At 39.3% G+C, this 19,919-nt stretch overlaps 1 protein-coding gene across 3 annotated transcripts in view; it reads right to left on the reverse strand.

Annotated features, from left to right (window-relative positions):
• Window positions 1-19,919, reverse strand: part of LOC126213511 (zinc finger protein 227-like) — a 129,056-nt gene that overhangs the window by 30,585 nt on the left and 78,552 nt on the right. For all 3 annotated transcript variants that reach the window (XM_049941341.1, XM_049941340.1, XM_049941342.1), the window contains exons 4-5: window positions 13,586-13,732; window positions 965-1,002 (exon numbers count right to left, since the gene is read on the reverse strand). In XM_049941341.1, coding sequence (XP_049797298.1) covers window positions 965-1,002; window positions 13,586-13,732 — 185 coding nt within the window. The remainder of the gene's footprint in view (window positions 1-964; window positions 1,003-13,585; window positions 13,733-19,919) is intronic.

The raw sequence follows: 19,919 nt of genomic DNA on the forward strand, positions 1-19,919 counted from the left end.
AAGAGAGAGAAGGAGGCAGGGAGGAGTAGCCAGCAGCTGGAGGCAACCACTGGGCAGAATAGGAATGCCAGACACAGGCACCGGAGCCGCCGAGTTCACGTAGCACCCAATGGTGAGTACGTGAAGGGAACGGAGGGTAGGCGATCAGACGGACGACGGGTTAGCGGTGATCGAGGCCAGGAGAATTACGGGAGCAAAGGACGCATTGTGTAATTCAGGAAAGGTGGTACTGGAGAGAGGATCCAGATGACACAGTCTGCAAAGCAGCCATCGAACTCGAGCACTCTGTGCTCAGTAGCACGTTCTGCCACAGGCTGATAAGTTTTTGACTGTGACCATTCATTTTGGAGGACAATTAGCTAGCGATTGTACCCATGCAGAGTGCTGTGTAGAAACGGCAGCATAGTTATAGTCGGTATATGACGTGGCTGCTTTCACAAGCGGCCTGTCTCTGGTAGGCTAGGATAAGCCTTGGACAGAGCTAGAATAGAATGTGTCAGGTGGATGAATCGGGCAGGTCTTACGTGTGGGCCGTCCACAGGGAGATGACCCATGTGGCAAGTGGTTAGTAGTGGAAGTGGCACAGAGACAGATCGAGATGTCGTGTAGATTGGGTGGGCAGTGGAATATCACTTTAGGAGGAGTGGGAAGGATTACATGTAGGATGTCCCTAATTTCCAGGCACAATGATAAACACAGACACCGTTCAGTTGCTCCCGTCTCCGGGTGGTACTGGGCAATGAGGGAGGGGGAGGGGGGGGGGGGGACTTCCTTTGCAGATGGTTGTCTTCAGCATATAGGGCAAGGATTCATCTCAAAACTAGCAGCTTTTCATTCTTTCCCGTGTGCCTGTTGACAACTCTCTACTTCTGCTATTCAGTGAGCGGTCTCCTTTGCTCCGAAACTATTTACTGGTAAATTTAATTTTTATTTTATGTCCAACCAGAAGGTGTCAAACACTTACTCGATATTCCCAGGTGGTTGAGTAACTGATGTTGTTTCCTGCAACAGTTGAAACTGACATTAGGCACCTCCTGCGACAATACTGTTACTTAAAAGTGACATCAAAAATCATTGTAGTTGTCTATTTGTAAAAACAAAGCGATTAAATATAACAAATTACCAAATATTAATACAATTTCTTAGAGCTTCGTGTTATTTTCAGTCAGAATTGCCAATTTCCTTTTGTAAATAAGTGGTTGATGTCTATAACAATACACAAAATAATTAAAATAAAACTATTACTAGAACAATTATATAATATGAAGGCATCAGAGGTGAAATACCTGTCATGTCATTATATTCAAAACACGATGTCTAACTTGCTCACTACCCTAACTGTGTCCATCCATGTACCATCTGCCACTGAAACAAGAAACCCTGCATTCTGCACACAATTCAATGCCCTGCTGCTTTTACGAAGAAACTGAAGCATTTCTATAAGTTACCGACTTACATTTCCTCAGAAATTAAGATGTAGGACCAGTTGTGCTCTGTCAAATTGAAGCATTTGCTCCCATCTTCTCCCCTTTACTTGTGTTTCTCTTTTGATTTCTCAGTCACGTCATGTTCTTTTCCCCTCTCTTCATCAATTGTGTCTTCCCCCACTACTGTTGTGTCCACTGTTGCTAGTGCTCATACTTAAAATCTGCCTTCTTGTAACTTGTCTTTACTGTTGCACTTCTCATGAACAAATGTGAACTGTGTTTATTTTTCTCTTTTAGTGCTGTAGTAATAACTCAATATTTCATAGTGTTTATATTAGAAGTTGCTTATAACATGCTTACTAGATTAAATGTAAAGAAAAATATGTGAAATGCCTGGTTAGCTGTAAGAAGGACCTGAATGTCCTTATCCTACCACGTTAAATAAACTAATAAATAAATGAATAAAAATTGCTAACCATAAAAAAGATGCTCTAACAATTTAAAAAACTATACACTATTGTAAAAACACAGGACTTGTGACCTTCTACAAAAAACACAGAATATGTGCAATACAAACATGGTGGAGGAACTCATGTGAATACAAGGTTTGGGGGAGGGGGGAAAAACTGCTTGATAAACAAGAAAACAAACAGGATTAGTGTGCAGGTTATTACAGAAGACAGGTAACAGAAGAACAAATCTCCTACAATGCAAAGATTAGGCACTACACCATGACTTACACCAGAAACACTTTATACTGTATGAGAAAGGAGAAATAGAAGAACTAGAGAAGAAGGGAAGAAAAATATTACAGAAGCTCTTCAGACAACAAAAACGAAATAATAATTGTGGAAGAGGAGGAAATATGATTATCTACATAAACAGATGGACAAGCTCATAAACATTATACACAAGAAAAGACTGAAGTTTTATGTGCCCCTCTTTAGAATGAGCACACGAAATGGGACTAAGAATAAGAAAGGACATGGAGGAAGTTGGGATTAATCAGAAAGAGGTCTGGGAGAAATAAAAAAAAAATTAAATGAAGGTTGACAAATTCAAGGAATTCCATAAAAAAAAAAAACAAGGGCCAAGATCTGCTACATGACACTAACAATAGAAGCTAATCCTGTCATTAGATCATAAATTTAACATACTGGCATACATAGATGACAGTGGAAAAAATCAACAAGAGATTAATTCACTTACTGCAAAATTGTATAACAACTTATTGGCGCAGTAAAATCAAATACTCCATTGTCTCACAGCAAACTAACCATACCATTAAAACTGAAGCAGATAAGTTCACTTATCTGGGAACCTTGCTAACTATAGATAAAAGCATCACAGAATAAAAAGATTCCCTTACACAAAACTCTTTTCATACCTGTCCCGGCATACGCTGGTGAGACACGAACATTAACAAAATCAGAAGAAGCAAAATGTAAACACTGAGGATTGGGGAATGTAAACAAACAAAGAACTGTATGGAGAACCAAACATTCTGTCCAAAAATAAGCTAGGAAATTTCAACGGACTGGACATGCGCTGTGAGCTACAGACGAAGGGAAAAATCTACGAAGTGCGTACAGAATATCCTCAAGGAAGAGGACCACTTGGAAGACCAAGGCTATACTACTTCGATAAGATCAGAGGAGATATGAAAATCTCACACGTGATGAATTGGAAAATTAAATGCTGAGACAGAACTATCTGTCTGTGATGTCAGCAGCAAAGAGCTTGTGGAGCTTGCTAATAATAAGTAATCCTATCACCCATTTATACAGACACGAGCTGTGAAGGGAGGGCGACGGAGAGTAATGGGGTGATGCGGGCAGTGACGAAAAGGAATAGGCTGCATGGCTGGGGAAGGGGCCCGTTTGTGCTCTGCTGTAATGTTACTTAATGTACATGCAAGTAAATCATCACATGCACCATTTTATAGACCTCGTCTCATGCAGGTGATTGGAACATTCCAACTTGTTGCGCAAGAGAGTACCGTATTTACTCGAATCTAAGCCGCACTCAAATCTAAGCCACACCTGAAAAATGAGACTCGAAATCGACGGAGGGGGGAGGAGGGGGGGATCCCGAATCTAAGCCGCACCTGAAATTTGAGACTCAAAATTCAAGGGGAGAGAAAAGTTTTAGGTCGCACCTCCAAATCGAAACAAAGTTGGTCCATTGTAATATGAGACACAATTTAGGTTGAATGAATGACGATACAGCTACAGTACTTTGGTTCGAGTCGTAAGCTTAGCAGTTAAGGTTTACCAGATAACCACTGCTATGCGCCCGTCTGTATTTATACGGGTACCCTTCCTTTTTCACGTGCTACGCCTGGTTTGAATTGATTGCTTATTTTTCTTTGATCTGATAAGTGCCGTTCTCTTTGTTATAGGTGTTTACGTCACTCTAAGCTGAAAATGCATTACTGTACTGTGTCATGCATTGTTTGTCGCACTCTGATAATGAGTGTTTACGGCCTGTCGCCGCTCGCAGCATGGTTTGCTTTTGTGCACTCTACCATCATCATCATCATCATCATCATCATCATTTACGACTGATTATGCCTTTCAGCGTTCAGTCTGGAGCATAGCCCCCCTTATACAGTTCCTCCATGATCCCCTATTCAGTGCTAACATTGGTGCCTCTTCTGATGTTAAACCTATTACTTCAAAATCATTCTTAACCGAATCCAGGTACCTTCTCCTCGGTCTGCCCCGACTCCTCCTACCCTCTACTGCTGAACCCATGAGTCTCTTGGGTAACCTTGCTTCTCCCATGCGTGTAACATGACCCCACCATCTAAGTCTGTTCGCCCTGACTGCTACACCTATAGAGTTCATTCCCAGTTTTTCTTTGATTTCCTCATTGTGGACACCCTCCTGCCATTGTTCCCATCTACTAGTACCTGCAATCATCCTAGCTACTTTCATATCCATAACCTCAACCTTATCGATAAGGTAACCTGAATCCACCCAGCTTTCGCTCCCATACAACAAAGTTGGTCGAAAGATTGAACGGTGCACAGATAACTTAGTCTTGGTACTGACTTCCTTCTTGCAGAAGAGAGTAGATCGTAGCTGAGCGGTCACTGCATTAGCTTTGCTACACCTCGCTTCCAGTTCTTTCACTATGTTGCCATCCTGTGAGAATATGCATCCTAAGTACTTGAAACCGTCCACCTGTTCTAACTTTGTTCCTCCTATTTGGCACTCAATCCGTTTATATTTCTTTCCCACTGACATTACTTTCGTTTTGGAGATGCTAATCTTCATAACATAGTCCTTACATTTCTGATCTAGCTCTGAAATATTACTTTGCAAACTTTCAATCGAATCTGCCATCACAACTAAGTCATCCGCATATGCAAGACTGCTTATTTTGTGTTCACATATCTTAATCTCACCCAGCCAGTCTATTGTTTTCAACATGTGATCCATAAATAATATGAACAACAGTGGAGACAGGTTGCAGCCTTGTCTTACCCCTGAAACTACTCTGAACCATGAACTCAATTTACCGTCAACTCTAACTGCTGCCTGACTATCCATGTAAAGACCTTTAATTGCTTGCAAAAGTTTGCCTCCTATTCCATAATCTTGTAGAACAGACAATAACTTCCTCCTAGGAACCCGGTCATATGCCTTTTCTAGATCTATAAAGCATAGATACAATTCCCTGTTCCACTCATAACACTTCTCCATTATTTGCCGTAAGCTAAAGATCTGGTCCTGACAACCTCTAAGAGGCCTAAACCCACACTGATTTTCATCCAATTGGTCCTCAACTAATACTCGCACTTTCCTTTCAACAATACCTGAGAAGATTTTACCCACAACGCTGATTAAAGAGATACCTCTGTAGTTGTTACAATCTTTTCTGTTTCCATGTTTAAAGATTGGTGTGATTACTGCTTTTGTCTAGTCTGATGGAACCTGTCCCGACTCCCAGACCATTTCAATTATCCTGTGTAGCCATTTAAGACCTGACATTCCACTGTATTTGATGAGTTCCGACTTAATTTCATCCACCCCAGCCGCTTTATTGCACTGCAATCTATTGACCATTTTTTCCACTTCCTCAAATGTGATCCTATTTCCATCATCATTCCTATCCCATTCTACCTCGAAATCTGAAACATTACTGTGCACTCTACCGCCGCTTACAATTAAAAAAAAAGAAAGAGAGAGATATCGTCTCATTAGCGAAACAATGGCAAGAGACTGCTATTTGTTGTCACTTACACTGCTGCTTTCTTTGATAATGATCAACAAGAAACAAATAATAGACTGCGTATGATAGAAGATGTTCTGAACGAGAGTTTAGCGAAAAATTTTCTCCGTTTGAAAATCTCTGCAGACACCTAGACACCTCTTTAGTACATTACATTCTGCACAGAAATTAGAGTCATCTTAGGTTTAAAAATCTAGTCAATTGCCGTGCTTCATTTCTGACTGTATCACTATTAGGCATAAGAATAATACGAATATAATCATGACATGATATGTATATTCTTCCGCGTTTGCTGTTGTCTCACTCTAGTTTTGTAGTTTATTAGGCAAACAGAATTTAAATGAGATAGCAACAAACATGAAACAATACATGGCAAAATGTTTATACTCGTATTATTCTTATGGTGCACTGCATGTGGTTCACAATTCAAAAGTTCCTATTAGCGACCATCTTTTCTCACAGGTAGGAAAAAATTCAGAACGTAGAATTGGCCATATTGACAAACATCCCTAACAGTCTTGCCAGTCGGATTTTTGTAGTACATTGAAATGCCGATACATTCGAAGATGAACAATACGGAATTTGTATTTACTTCATTGGCTAATGTACGAAAATGCAGTGGTCGAAACTGGGCGGAGAAAAAAGCTCGTCTTCCACCCCCCCCTTTTTTTTTTTAATTTATTTACTGACGCAGAGGTTCTGGCGCCAGTATTTATCTTTGTGCCTGCAAAGCATGCCTGTGTAGTGCTACATATATTTGACGGCAGAAGTTAGTAGTGGCGGCACCTACCAACATTTTCCACAACTTCCGCTTACTTTGCACTAGATTTTAAGCCGCAGGCGATTTTTTTTGTTACGAAAACCGGAAAAAAAGTGCGGCTTAGATTCGAGTAAATACGGTAAGCCACTATGTTCATAACAATAACAATAATAAAGTTGTTAAATAATATTTGTATGTGGTTTTATTGTGGAAAAGAGGTGCCCAGCCACACATCTAAAAGCAGCCGTGGTCTGCTAGGATAAAGATTATCCCCTCAAGAGAAATTTATGCCCTTCAATGGAATGGAAAAAGAAGACGATTGTTGTAACTCTGCATGTGATTAAAAAGTAAGGGGAATTTTTGTTTTTCTTAAAGAATCTTTATTTATCCATCAATATCAACTTCATTCTCTTCAAAGCAATCCCTCTCTAATACAACACACTTGTGCCTGTTCTTTTCCCAATCTTGGAAGCACTTCGGGAACTCACTTTTTATGGCATCCAGCTCCTTCAACAATTCTGTTTTTATCTCATCAATGGTGGCAAAACACTGTCCTTTTATACTTCTCTTCAGCCTCAGGACTACAAAGTGGTCACAAGGAACCACGTCCGGTGAATATGGTTGCTGAAGAGACAACATAAAACTTTTTTTTTTTTTTTTTTTTTTGCCAAAAAATCATGAACGAGCATTGAGGTGTGAGCAGGTGCATTATCATGATGCAATTTCCCAATTTCCAGCAGTGGTTTTGCCACAATTCTGGCCATTTTCTTCACATTGCTTTGTGCAAGCGGTGAATAACTTCAGGTAATATTCCTTATTGACCGTACGACCATAAGGCAAGCACTCATGACGTGCTATCCCATGTAATCAAAGACAACAGTGAGAATAACTTTTTTTTTTTTTTTTTCTTCCAGTCTTGGCTCCGCAGGTAGTTTTCACTGGGACAATTGGGCCTCAGTTTTGACATCACACCAATATAACAGTGTTTCGTCACTTGTTGTAACCTTCTTTAGAAGTTCTGGATCATTGTCGACTTCATTCAACAATTCCTGAGTAATGTATATGGAATGTCATTTGTAGTTGAAATTTAACAGTTTTAGAACAAACTTTGCTGCTACAAGTTTCATGTGCAAACATCTGAAAAAACTGCTTGGCAGGAGCCACAGGATATGCCAACTTCACCTCTCTGATGGTGATTCTGCAATTTTCCACAAGCATTTTCTTTACTTCCTCCACAGTGCAGTCAGTAATTGATGTGCTAAGGCATCCCGGGTGTTTGTCATCATCATCTTCTCGACCCCCTCTGAAATCTTTATACCACTCGTAAACTCTTGTCATGCTCATAGTTGATCTGCCAAAAGCCACAGTCAATATTTTGAATGTGGTACTGCACTACATTCCATTTTTCATGCAAAATTTAATGCAAATTCTTTGCTCCGTCTTTTTCAAAAGTAAACATTCACCGAGCACTAGGAAACATGCATTCGACTGTCAACAACAAATGTCATATTCAAAACAGGTGAAAATGCGAACATACCTCAGGAGCATGTGTACCAACAAGATAAAAGAAATTTGAAAATCGGATGTCTGAAGCCAGTGAAATTAAAAAATTCCCATTACTTTTTGATCACATCTCGTATGCCAGTTTATATCATCATTTTTTTTTTAAATAAAAAACTTCATCCCTGTGGTCGCTTTCAAATTTGTAACTGACAATAAGTAAGTTTATGATGCCAGACAAATAAATGTGGAAATTTACTGAATTTGCTCTTTCTTTGAAGTCCAACACTTTGAATTTATGTCTGTGGAGCACAACCTGCAGTACTAGTATAAAATATATATATAAAGCACACACACACATATGTGGATGCATGTGTGTGTGTGTGCTCTGGTGTATACCTGTCCTTTTTTCCCCCTAAGATAAGTCTTTCCGCCCCCGGGATTGGAATGACTCCTTACCCTCTCCCTTAAAACCCACATCCTTTCGTATTTCCCTCTCCTTCCCTCTTTCCTGATGAAGCAACCGTTGGTTGCGAAAGCTTGAATTTTGTGTGTATGTTTGTGTGTCTATCGACCTGCCAGCACTTTCGTTTGGTAAGTCACATCATCTTTGTTTTTAGATATATTTTTCCCACGTGGAAATTTTCCCTTATATATATATATATATGTGACTTACCAAATGAAAGTGCTGGCAGGTCGACAGACACACAAACGAACACAAACATACACACAAAATTCAAGCTTTCGCAACAAACTGTTGCCTCATCAGGAAAGAGGGAAGGAGAGGGAAAGACAAAAGGATGTGGGTTTTAAGGGAGAGGGTAAGGAGTCATTCCAATCCCGGGAGCGGAAAGACTTACCTTAGGGGGAAAAAAGCACGGGTATACACTCGCACACACACACATATCCATCCACACATATACAGACACAAGCCTAGTTGATGTGTAGGTGAAGGATTAGGTGGGTGAGGGCGATGGATTGTTCAGTTTGGAACTGGTATAGGGACTGATGGAAAGAAGGGTTGCAGCCAGAGATGGGAACTTTAAGTGTGAGGCCTTTGGGGGTTATGCCAAATGTCAGACAAGCCTGGGAAAATAAAATATGTGAGCGTAATCTGGCTAGGGTGAAGGCATGTTTGCGGAGGGAATGTAAATAAAACTTAATGGGGTCGTTGTGGGGGTGTTGTGAGGGTGACATGGTATTGAAGGTGGAAAGTTTAACATGAGGTTGAAATGAAAATGAAAGATAAAAATATACGGGGAGAGATAAAGGTGAACTAGAAAGCAACTGGAGATCTGGTATGAGAAAAGGCGAAAAAGTGTTGGTTAAGTTGATCCTGTGGTGAACTTGGGTTGGTAGACAGTGATGTGCATAAAGGTTAGGTGGTTGTGTTGCCGCTAAAACACGTTAAAGGACGGAGAAATTCGGGAAAATTTCGAAAAAACGTATCAAAAGGAGTGGTGTTGTGGTGAAAGATTACGAAAATGGGGCTAAAAATTGTCTGACGAAGAAATAATGACGTTAAAACCTGTGGGGAGCGGCTAAAATGATCAGTGATGTGCGAAAAACGGAAGTGGAAATAAAGTGAAAGTTATTAGAACTAGCCGAAATGGTTGTTTAATACGTGAAAGCAGCTGTTATTGAACTAGAAACGGTGGATTTTATAGCAGCGGTAGTGTTGAAAGCGGAAAATAAAATTTTTTTGGTTATGGTTTGGAAGTGGGTTACGTATTATTGAGTATATATAGGCGGGATAAAATTGTATAGTAGATTACGGTGAAAAGCGGAAGGTGAATACAAAGTGAGACTACTGGAAAAAACAGAAAGAGAAAATAAAGAGAAAATAAGACGACAGGAAAGATTTCGAAATGCAACAGCGACAATAAGAAACGTAATTGTTGGGTTCAAATTAATGATATGGTTATAATAGAGGGAAACATTCCACGTAGGAAAAATATATCTAAAAACAAAGATGATGTGACTTACCAAATGAAAGTGCTGGCAGGTCGACAGACACACAAACGAACACAAACATACACACAAAATTCAAGCTTTCGCAACAAACTGTTGCCTCATCAGGAAAGAGGGAAGGAGAGGGAAAGACAAAAGGATGTGGGTTTTAAGGGAGAGGGTAAGGAGTCATTCCAATCCCGGGAGCGGAAAGACTTACCTTAGGGGGAAAAAAGGACGGGTATACACTCGCACACACACACATATCCATCCACACATATACAGACACAAGCATATATATATATATATATATATATATATATATATATATATATATATATATATATATATAATAGAGGGAAACATTCCACGTGGGAAAAATATATCTAAAAACAAAGATGATGTGACTTACCAAACGAAGCGCTGGCAGGTCAATAGACACACAAACTAACACAAACAAACACACAAAATTCAAGCTTTCGCAACAAACTGTTGCCTCATCAGGAAAGAGGGAAGGAGAGGGAAAGACGAAAGGATGTGGGTTTTAAGGGAGAGGGTAAGGAGTCATTCCAATCCCGGGAGCGGAAAGACTTACCTTAGGGGGAAAAAAGGACGGGTATACACTCGCACACACTGATGCTGTTGCTTTTAGTTCAAAGACCGGTTTGATGCCGCTCACATGCTAGTCTATCCTCTTCACCTCTACATAACTACCCTTCCTTACTGTAGTCAAGCCTTGGGTCTTCCTCTACAATTTTTACCCCTCACACTTCCCTAAATTAACAAACTGGCAATTTCTTGAAGCCTCAGGATGTGTCCTATCACCTGATCTCTTCTTTTAATACAGTGGTATCACACAAATTATTTTCTCCCTAATCCAATTCAATACCTCTTCACTAGATATTCGAACTTCGCATCTATCTGTCAGCAGTATACTCTAGCATAACACATCATTTCAAAAGCTTTCACGAGGGTGGTTCGAATAGAAATGGTAATTATTTTTTAATGCATTTATTGGTTAATCATTTACACAACTGAAACCTTCAGTTTTTCTCTACATAGCTTCCTGTACTTTTGCCAGAAATTTGTAAGCTCAAACTACCTCATTCGTAAAGAGTCTGAGAGCCCATAATCTACCCATCGTGCACACGTTTCTCAAGATCTAATGGTTTTTGAATACTTTCAAAAAAACTTCCCAAATGTTGAATAGTAAGATACTTCCGTTTTCTACAAAAGCTTTTGTTGCTGTTGCCAGTCTACATTTTACAGCCTCTTTTCTTCTGCCATCATAATAAGTTGCGTTGCTACCCAAATAACAAAACTCGTCCACTACTTATAGTCTCTTATTTCCTAATCTGTCACCACCACCAGACGTAATCTGAGTACTTTCCGTTGATCTCGTTTTACTTTTGCTGATATCCATCTTAAAACGGTCTGTTCAACTGATCTCCCGAGTCCTTTGCCCTCTCTGACAGAATTACACTGTCATTGGAAAACCTTAAAATGTTTTTATTTCTTGTCCCTGAACTTTTTCTCTGGAATGTCTCATTGATTTCTTTTGCTGCTCATTCAATGCACACACTGAATATCAAATGGGATAGGCTCGGATCTTGTCTCACTACCTTCTTAACTCCTGCTTCCCTTCTGAGCCCTTCACCTCTTATTCTGGTTTCTGCAGAAGTCATAGATTAACATTTTGCTTGCTTTGCTTTCTCACAGGTAACTTTAGAACATCAAACACATTTTCAAAATCAAAATTGCTATAAATGTGGGCTTGTCTTTTAAGATAATTTGTAGTCACTTTTGCCTCAAGTGTTCCCACATTTCTTTGGGACCCAAACCTGGTCTTCCCCCAATTTAGTTTTTACCAGCAGTTTCATTCTTCTGTAGATAATTCATTTTAGTACTTTGCAGTCATACCTTATGACTGACAGTTCGGCTATACTCACAGCAGTCCACACCTGCCATCTTTGGTATGGAGATTTCATGTTCTTCTTAAACTCTGGAGCTATTTTGTCTGTCTAAATCATTCATACCAAATGGAACAGTTTTGTCTAGGTTTATTCTCTAAAGAATCTCAATAATCCTGATGGAATGTCATCTACTAATAGTGGCTTGTTTCAAAGTAATGTCTGTTAGTACTGTGTCAATTTTTTCTCACAGTATTGCACCCCACATGTCCTCTTCATTCACTTTCACTGCTCTTTCCCGTATTATTAATTTCAAGCTTCCTTCTGTTACATAGCCCTCTTATCAGAGTGTCCCAGGAGAAATAGTCAATTATGAGGGATATGACTAACGATCATTTGCTTTTGGGTTCAAAATGAGCACTATGGGACTTAGAACTAATTAAACCTAACCAAACTAAGGACATCACACACATCCATGCCCGAGGCAGGATTCGAACCTGCGACCGTAGCAGTCGCGCAGTTCCAGACTGAAGCGCCTAGAACCGCTCGGCCACAAAGGTTGGCTCGTTCGCTTTTATCTTGTTCTGGTCCACACTATCACCTCTCAAAAAATGAACAGCAAACAGCTTACAGTAGAAGATATTTATTTCAAAGTATCAAAAATGAAGAAGTTATCATAGATATTAACCCTTTGAGTCTCAACGATTTAAAAAAAATTAATTTTAGAATTTTTCGTAAAACTGACCTTTATCATCAAAGTAAGCAATGAATACAAGAAGAAATTGGCAAAAACTAAACAATCAATTATTTTAAGGACATGGTTTCACTTTGGAACATAATTTGAAAACTTTTCACACGATTAACCTTTATCGTCATAGTAAACAACGAATAAAAGAAGAAATTGGCAAAAAGAAAACAGTCAACTGTTTTAAAATTGTGGTTTCACTTTTGAACCGCTGGTACATACAGTTTTCAACCACACATCATTTCACATGTTATATCTGAAAGCAATTTCCCATTTTCCCTAGACACAATCTGACATCTCAAAACTTCTGTGACCTTGTAATGCCCAAAACAAATTCTAGTCCTAAATAACAAGAAAAATGGGATTAAAATTTTATAAATTTATATCAAAAGTTCATATTACTCGATTGGTTTCATTTCCACACCATTCGTAATGTCAATACTAAAAACTCAAATTTATGTTACAATAAATTGCACTGTCAGTGTCCTCAATATGGCCATTATAAAAACATCACATCACCATCTCTTACAACCACATATTACAATATCTGCGCCAACTGTTAAGTAAATGGTGGTTTCAGGCAGAAAGCATTTGTACTCAAAAGGTTATAAGGTATGTATTTTGGAGCCCATGCTTCCTACACTTTCGTGTTCTGAATGATTGTTCCTGTATTATCCTGCAATATTGATCATTTCTCCTAGGACATCCTGTATATTCCTTCCAGGATTCAACCTGATATTTGCTTTGTACTGGCTTGCTATCTGAACTCTTCATACGTACAGTTCTTTCTCTTTCCTCCATCTGTTTCTTTAATCCTATCTTGTTGAAAGTCGATTTATTAGGAATTGTGGCTGTAGTACAATGATATAGTTGATAATTTACACAGAAACTAGTCATAAGTATGGTTTAAAAAAGTTTAAAGCATCTGTATTTCCTATAGTCACGAATGCTTCTACACTTTCCAGCCCTCTTCCCCTGCCACTTTGCACTTTCTGTCCACTTTAGTATAAGTGCACGGAAAAATAATAAAAGAAATAAAAAGAATATAGCTTACATCTCCCTCCACATCAACATCTTGATCCTCCTCTTCCTCCACATTGAGATACACAACTTCCCCTTCAACTTGGACACCCACATCAGACGCTTCCTCACTGCATCGAGACCGAGACTTCCCCACTTCCTCTTTTGCGAACGCCCACTTCTGCAACAGATAAACAACACAAATTGAAACCTGCACTAAATATAATGCACACATATAAAACATGTGAGCAATATTTCATACATATAACCTCCTTCAGCACCACAAACAAAAACCTTATGATTCCTGTGCAATATGATTCTGCTCAATTCACCACTCTTTAATAGTCAAAACATCAACAGCAGCAGGCAATTGACTGACATTTGGTCAACTGCTTGTAACTGAAAGCTCTTGGTTTCTTGTTTTAGAAGCTGATTTTCATGTAACATTTAACATAAACATTTGGCTACAAAATTAAAACACATTTGTTTTCATGCAGCCATGTGTGTTCCTGACTTGCTGCATTGGGGGAGGCAAATTTATAGTGGTGACTGTCGTATGTGCTACGAAGTCATTCTGGCACATAACACAGCATCGACAGTGAAAATGTACAAGGGGCATTCAATAACCAATGCAACAAATTTGTTTCCTCGGACAGTTTTGGCTGAAAAAATGCTGAATTTGTTGTGAGACATCGTCGAATATTCCTGCTTCAGGCCCTACAGTTTCATGAAGTTCTGAAATGTGGCGGCACAAAACCTGGGGGTCTGTTCCAAGTAGAGAGCTGTTGTTGAGTGTTGTCAGCTTCATTCAGCAACTCCTGAGCGATGACTAGGCAATTCTGTTTTTGGTCGAAATTCAACAATTCTGGAACAAACTTTGCTGGAACACGTTTATCACCAGCAACCTCTCTGATCATGATTCAGCGATTTTACAGAACCATTTTCTTAACTTCTTCCACACTGTCATCAGTAACTGACATGCCAGGCCACTGTCATCTTGATCACCTTCTCAGCCATCTTTGAAATGTTTATATCACTTGTGAACTCTTGTTTTACTCATAATAGATCCACCAAAAGCCACAGTAAACATTTCAAATGTGATACTGCACTTTGCTCCATTTTCCAGGCAAAATTTAATGCAAATTCTTCGACCCATCTTCTTCAAAAGTAAAAATTCGTCACATTCAGAAACACACATAACCTTTTCGACTGTGAATAGTAAACTAAATATTCTGAACAGCTGAAGATGCAGACATACATCAGGAACATATGTACAAACAAGATAAAAAGAAAATTTAGAAATTCGGATGTCTATTGTCCCTGAGATTAAAAGATTCCCTTTACTTTTTGATCACACCTCGCACAAAAAGGTCACCTGCTGCCGAGTCCAATACGAACTGAGTGCTACCGAAAACTCTTTCTTGCACCAGCACTGCACTCTTGTCACTGGAGCTGCCACAGATCACAGACTATTCTGCTTCACAGAGTGGGCAAGACTCCAATTTCCACACTGAGTAACGAGGCATCAATGTCTGACACCACCCTGCCATCTACACGTGGTTTCCACAGATACTGGTGACAGCAGTCGGTGAACAGCCAATCAACTTTGCCATTTCCGTGATGCTCGTTCCCAGATACTGGGCCACAACAATGTGCCCTTTGTCAGAGTCGCTGGAACGATTTCCCATTAGTCTCTGCTCAGCTTACATATTTTTCTTACTGCATAATGTGCTTGCCATCCCTAGAGTGGCGGAGAATGATGAGTTAATGCATCCACAGCAGTCAAAAGATTAATAATTTATGATTCATTTTGTTTTATTATGTTCACAGCACTTTTATTCTCATGTCAACACAGTTCAATTAACATAATTATTCAGATTGTGAAGGGAGACGAAAATTTAATAGTTATGGGTGACTGGAATTCGAGTGTAGGAAAAGGGAGAGAAGGAAACGTAGTAGGTGAATATGGATTGGGGCTAAGAAATGAAAGAGGAAGCCGCCTGGTAGAATTTTGCACAGAGCACAATTTAATCATAGCTAACACTTGGTTTAAAAATCATGATAGAAGGTTGTATACATGGAAGAACCCTGGAGATACTAAAAGGTATCAGATTGATTATATAATGGTAAGACAGAGATTTAGGAACCAGGTTTTAAATTGTAAGACATTTCCAGGGGCAGATGTGGACTCTGACCACAATCTATTGGTTATGACCCGTAGATTAAAACTGAAGAAACTGCAAAAAGGTGAGAATTTAAGGAGATGGGACCTGGATAAACTGAAAGAACCAGAGGTTGTACAGAGTTTCAGGGAGAGCATAAGGGAACAATTGACAGAAATGTGGGAAAGAAATACAGTAGAAGAAGAATGGGTAGCGTTGAGGGATGAAGTAGTGAAGGCAGCAGAGGATCAAGTAGGTAAAAAGACGAGGGCTAGTAGAAATCCTTGGGTAACAGAAGAAATATTGAATTTAATTGATGAAAGGAGAAAATATAAAAATGCAGTAAATGAAGCAGGCAAAAAGGAATACAAACGTCTCAAAAATGAGATCGACAGGAAGTGCAAAATGGCTAAGCAGGGATGGCTAGAGGACAAATGTAAGGATGTAGAGGCTTATCTTACTAGGGGTAAGATAGATACTGCCTACAGGAAAATTAAAGAGACCTTTGGAGATAAGAGAACCACTTGTATGAACATCAAGAGCTCAGATGGAAACCCAGTTCTAAGCAAAGAAGGGAAAGCAGAAACATGGAAGGAGTATATAGAGGGTCTATACAAGGGCGATGTACTTGAGGACAATATTATGGAACTGGAAGAGGATGTAGATGAAGATGAAATGGGAGATACGATACTGCGTGAAGAGTTTGACAGAGCACTGAAAGACCTGAGTCGAAACAAGGCCCCCGGAGTAGACAACATTCCATTGGAACTACTGACGGCCTTGGGACAGCCAGTCCTGACAAAACTCTACCATCTGGTGAGCAAGATGTATGAAACAGGCGAAATACCCTCAGACTTCAAGAAGAATATAATAATTCCAATCCCAAAGAAAGCAGGTGTTGACAGATGTGAAAATTACCGAACTATCAGTTTAATAAGTCACAGCTGCAAAATACTAACGCGAATTCTTTACAGACGAATGGAAAAACTGGTAGAAGCGGACCTCGGGGAAGATCAGTTTGGATTCCGTATAAATGTTGGAACACATGAGGCAATACTGACCTTACGACTTATCTTAGAAGAAAGATTAAGGAAAGGCAAACCTACGTTTCTAGCATTTGTAGACTTAGAGAAAGCTTTTGACAATGTTGACTGGAATACTCTCTTTCAAATTCTAAAGGTGGCAGGGATAAAATACAGGGAGCGAAAGGCTATTTACAATTTGTACAGAAACCAGATGGCAGTTATAAGAGTCGAGGGACATGAAAGGGAAGCAGTGGTTGGGAAGGGAGTAAGACAGGGTTGTAGCCTCTCCCCGATGTTATTCAATCTGTATATTGAGCAAGCAGTAAAGGAAACAAAAGAAAAATTCGGAGTAGGTATTAAAATCCATGGAGAAGAAATAAAAACTTTGAGGTTCGCCGATGACATAGTAATTCTGTCAGAGACAGCAAAGGACTTGGAAGAGCAGTTGAATGGAATGGATGGTGTCTTGAAGGGAGGATATAAGATGAACATCAACAAAAGCAAAACGAGGATAATGGAATGTAGTCGAATTAAGTCAGGTGATGTTGAGGGTATTAGATTAGGAAATGAGACACTTAAAGTAGTAAAGGAGTTTTGCTATTTGGGGAGCAAAATAACTGATGATGGTCGAAGTAGAGAGGATATAAAATGTAGACTGGCAATGGCAAGGAAAGCGTTTCTGAAGAAGAGAAATTTGTTAACATCGAGTATAGATTTAAGTGTCAGGAAGTCTTTTCTGAAAGTATTTGTATGGAGTGTAGTCATGTATGGAAGTGAAACATGGACGATAAATAGTTTGGACAAGAAGAGAATAGAAGCTTTCGAAATGTGGTGCTACAGAAGAATGCTGAAGATTAGATGGGTAGATCACATAACTAATGAGGAGGTACTGAACAGGATTGGGGAGAAGAGGAGTTTGTGGCACAACTTGACCAGAAGAAGGGATCGGTTGGTAGGACATGTTCTGAGGCATCAAGGGATCACCAATTTAGTATTGGAGGGCAGCGTGGAGGGTAAAAATCGTAGGGGGAGACCAAGAGATGCATACACTAAGCAGATTCAGAAGGATGTAGGTTGCAGGAGGTACTGGGAGATGAAGAAGCTTGCACAGGATAGAGTAGCATGGAGAGCTGCATCAAACCAGTCTCAGGACTGAAGACCACAACAACAACAACAAATGTAATTTGTACACAAAAAGAACCAGCAATCTGTGAAGGGACTCTCATTTACTTTGAGATGTGCTGAACTGTGCAGATTATGACCTCTACCGTAACGTAACAATATATCAAATTTTAGAAATGACAATATTTTCCACCTGGATTGTTATTAAATGTATTTATTTACCATGATTATGTTGGCTACTGTGCTGTTCCCAAGCAACAGCAGTAATAATAGAAATTGCTGAAAGACCAATTCCATTCTAGAGGAAAACTCTGTATTCAAAAATTTGTGAAGGCCAATTATCTTAAGACAGTCTATAAATGACATAAAATTACTGTAAGAATCTGCAATCATTGTGATTAGTCAGTAATTGCATGTCTCAACTACCTTTTTTAAGTATATGCCTTAACATATTTCAGCCACAGGAATGCTCAGAGTCACATTTAAAATCTCAATACGCTGCATCTTGCCCATTCTCACATACACTTGTTGACTAGTCTGTGGTCCTGTACCTAAATCACAATAGCAAAGCTGTTTACAAGACTGCTACCACAGAAATAACCACTCAGAGAATGTGCTCAGTCACGCCTTCAGTTCCATTCACCGTTAGAAAATTGTTCTGCTACTGCAGTTTCTAGCAAGTTGGAGATGACACTTCTGGCCAATAACGAATGATCTAACAGTTGTGATCTATTACATTGTGTGCTTTCTTTCCCTGTGTGGTGAGTTTATTTTGTGCTACAGAATGTCTGAAGCTTGAAACGGAAATGTGCAGATAAGTGTGGCTGCTAAATGGTCTGTCCAGCAAACTGCTTGCCTCACATTTTGCATGGTCAGAGGTGCGGGTGTGGACAGTGAGGGAATATTTTGATAATGGAGGAGACTGGTGCAAATTTACTGCTTATATGACAGTAGAAAGAACAGTAAAGATTTTGAAGACTCATACAAACACTGTTGCAAAAGTTTGTAATGAAAAATACTGTGCAAAACAGGGAGTAGATGGTTCATCTAAATTACGAACAGCCAGTAAAAATAGGAGGGCAGAACAATGAGTAACAGATGGGACCCATTCCAACAAGATGCTGTCCATCGCCACATGAATGGAGGAAAGAACATGCGACTATAAAAAAAACAGTATGCCACTCTTTGCAAGGTAGAATTATTCAGTGGCAGTAAGATTTCTTCGTTCTCAGTTGACAGAGCCCTCCCATTTCAGATACAAAAAAATTAGTGGATGCAAAATTGCAATGGTGAGAAGTGATATCGTTGCATCACGTTCTCCATTTTCACGAGACATTGTTAATCATCTGAAGAGATTGTGTGGTCCTCACTTCCATAAGCAATCTCATCTCATTACTAAGAAATCCCCTCTGCACTAGTATGATGTACTACATGAACACTACAGTTCCTATTATTTTAATGTTGTTAGTGAAGAATTGTGATCCATTTGAGCACCCTTTTCATATCCAATATGCTAATTATACATAGCTCATAATGATTATCAAACAGACACTTACATCCTCTTGCTAGTGACAAGAGATGCAAATAATAGGAAGAAAGGTATTATTTTATGTCGAGAAGTGCAATCGTTAACGATATGACAAACCTGTATTCCGTGCTCAACTGTGCTTTGCTGTCCCTTCCATATTTCACTGTCAATCATTTTGTTAATCTGATGCAGGTATAGTGTAAACAAGAATGATTTTAAATGTGATTCTGAGGATGACTGTGGCCAAAACATGTTAAAGTGTATAATTTTAAAAAATAAAATATAAATAGCTATCCAGGTGGACAATTATATTGGCTATTTTTAAGTGTTATACCACTTCCATACTCACTACCCTGTGTCTATGCATACTCATTCCTTTTAAGAGGGCACCGACCTCACACATGTGAAATGTGTCGACAGAACTGACACAAAGATGGTACAACATTTAGCTGAGAGCACTGTCAATTGTGGAAGAGGAAACTTAGCAGTTAAAGGATGTATCTAGAATAATTATTGGACTATGTACATCAT

The sequence above is a fragment of the Schistocerca nitens genome, chromosome 11, assembly GCF_023898315.1.
Source record: "Schistocerca nitens isolate TAMUIC-IGC-003100 chromosome 11, iqSchNite1.1, whole genome shotgun sequence".
In the NCBI taxonomy this organism is placed as follows: Eukaryota; Metazoa; Arthropoda; class Insecta; order Orthoptera; family Acrididae; genus Schistocerca; species Schistocerca nitens.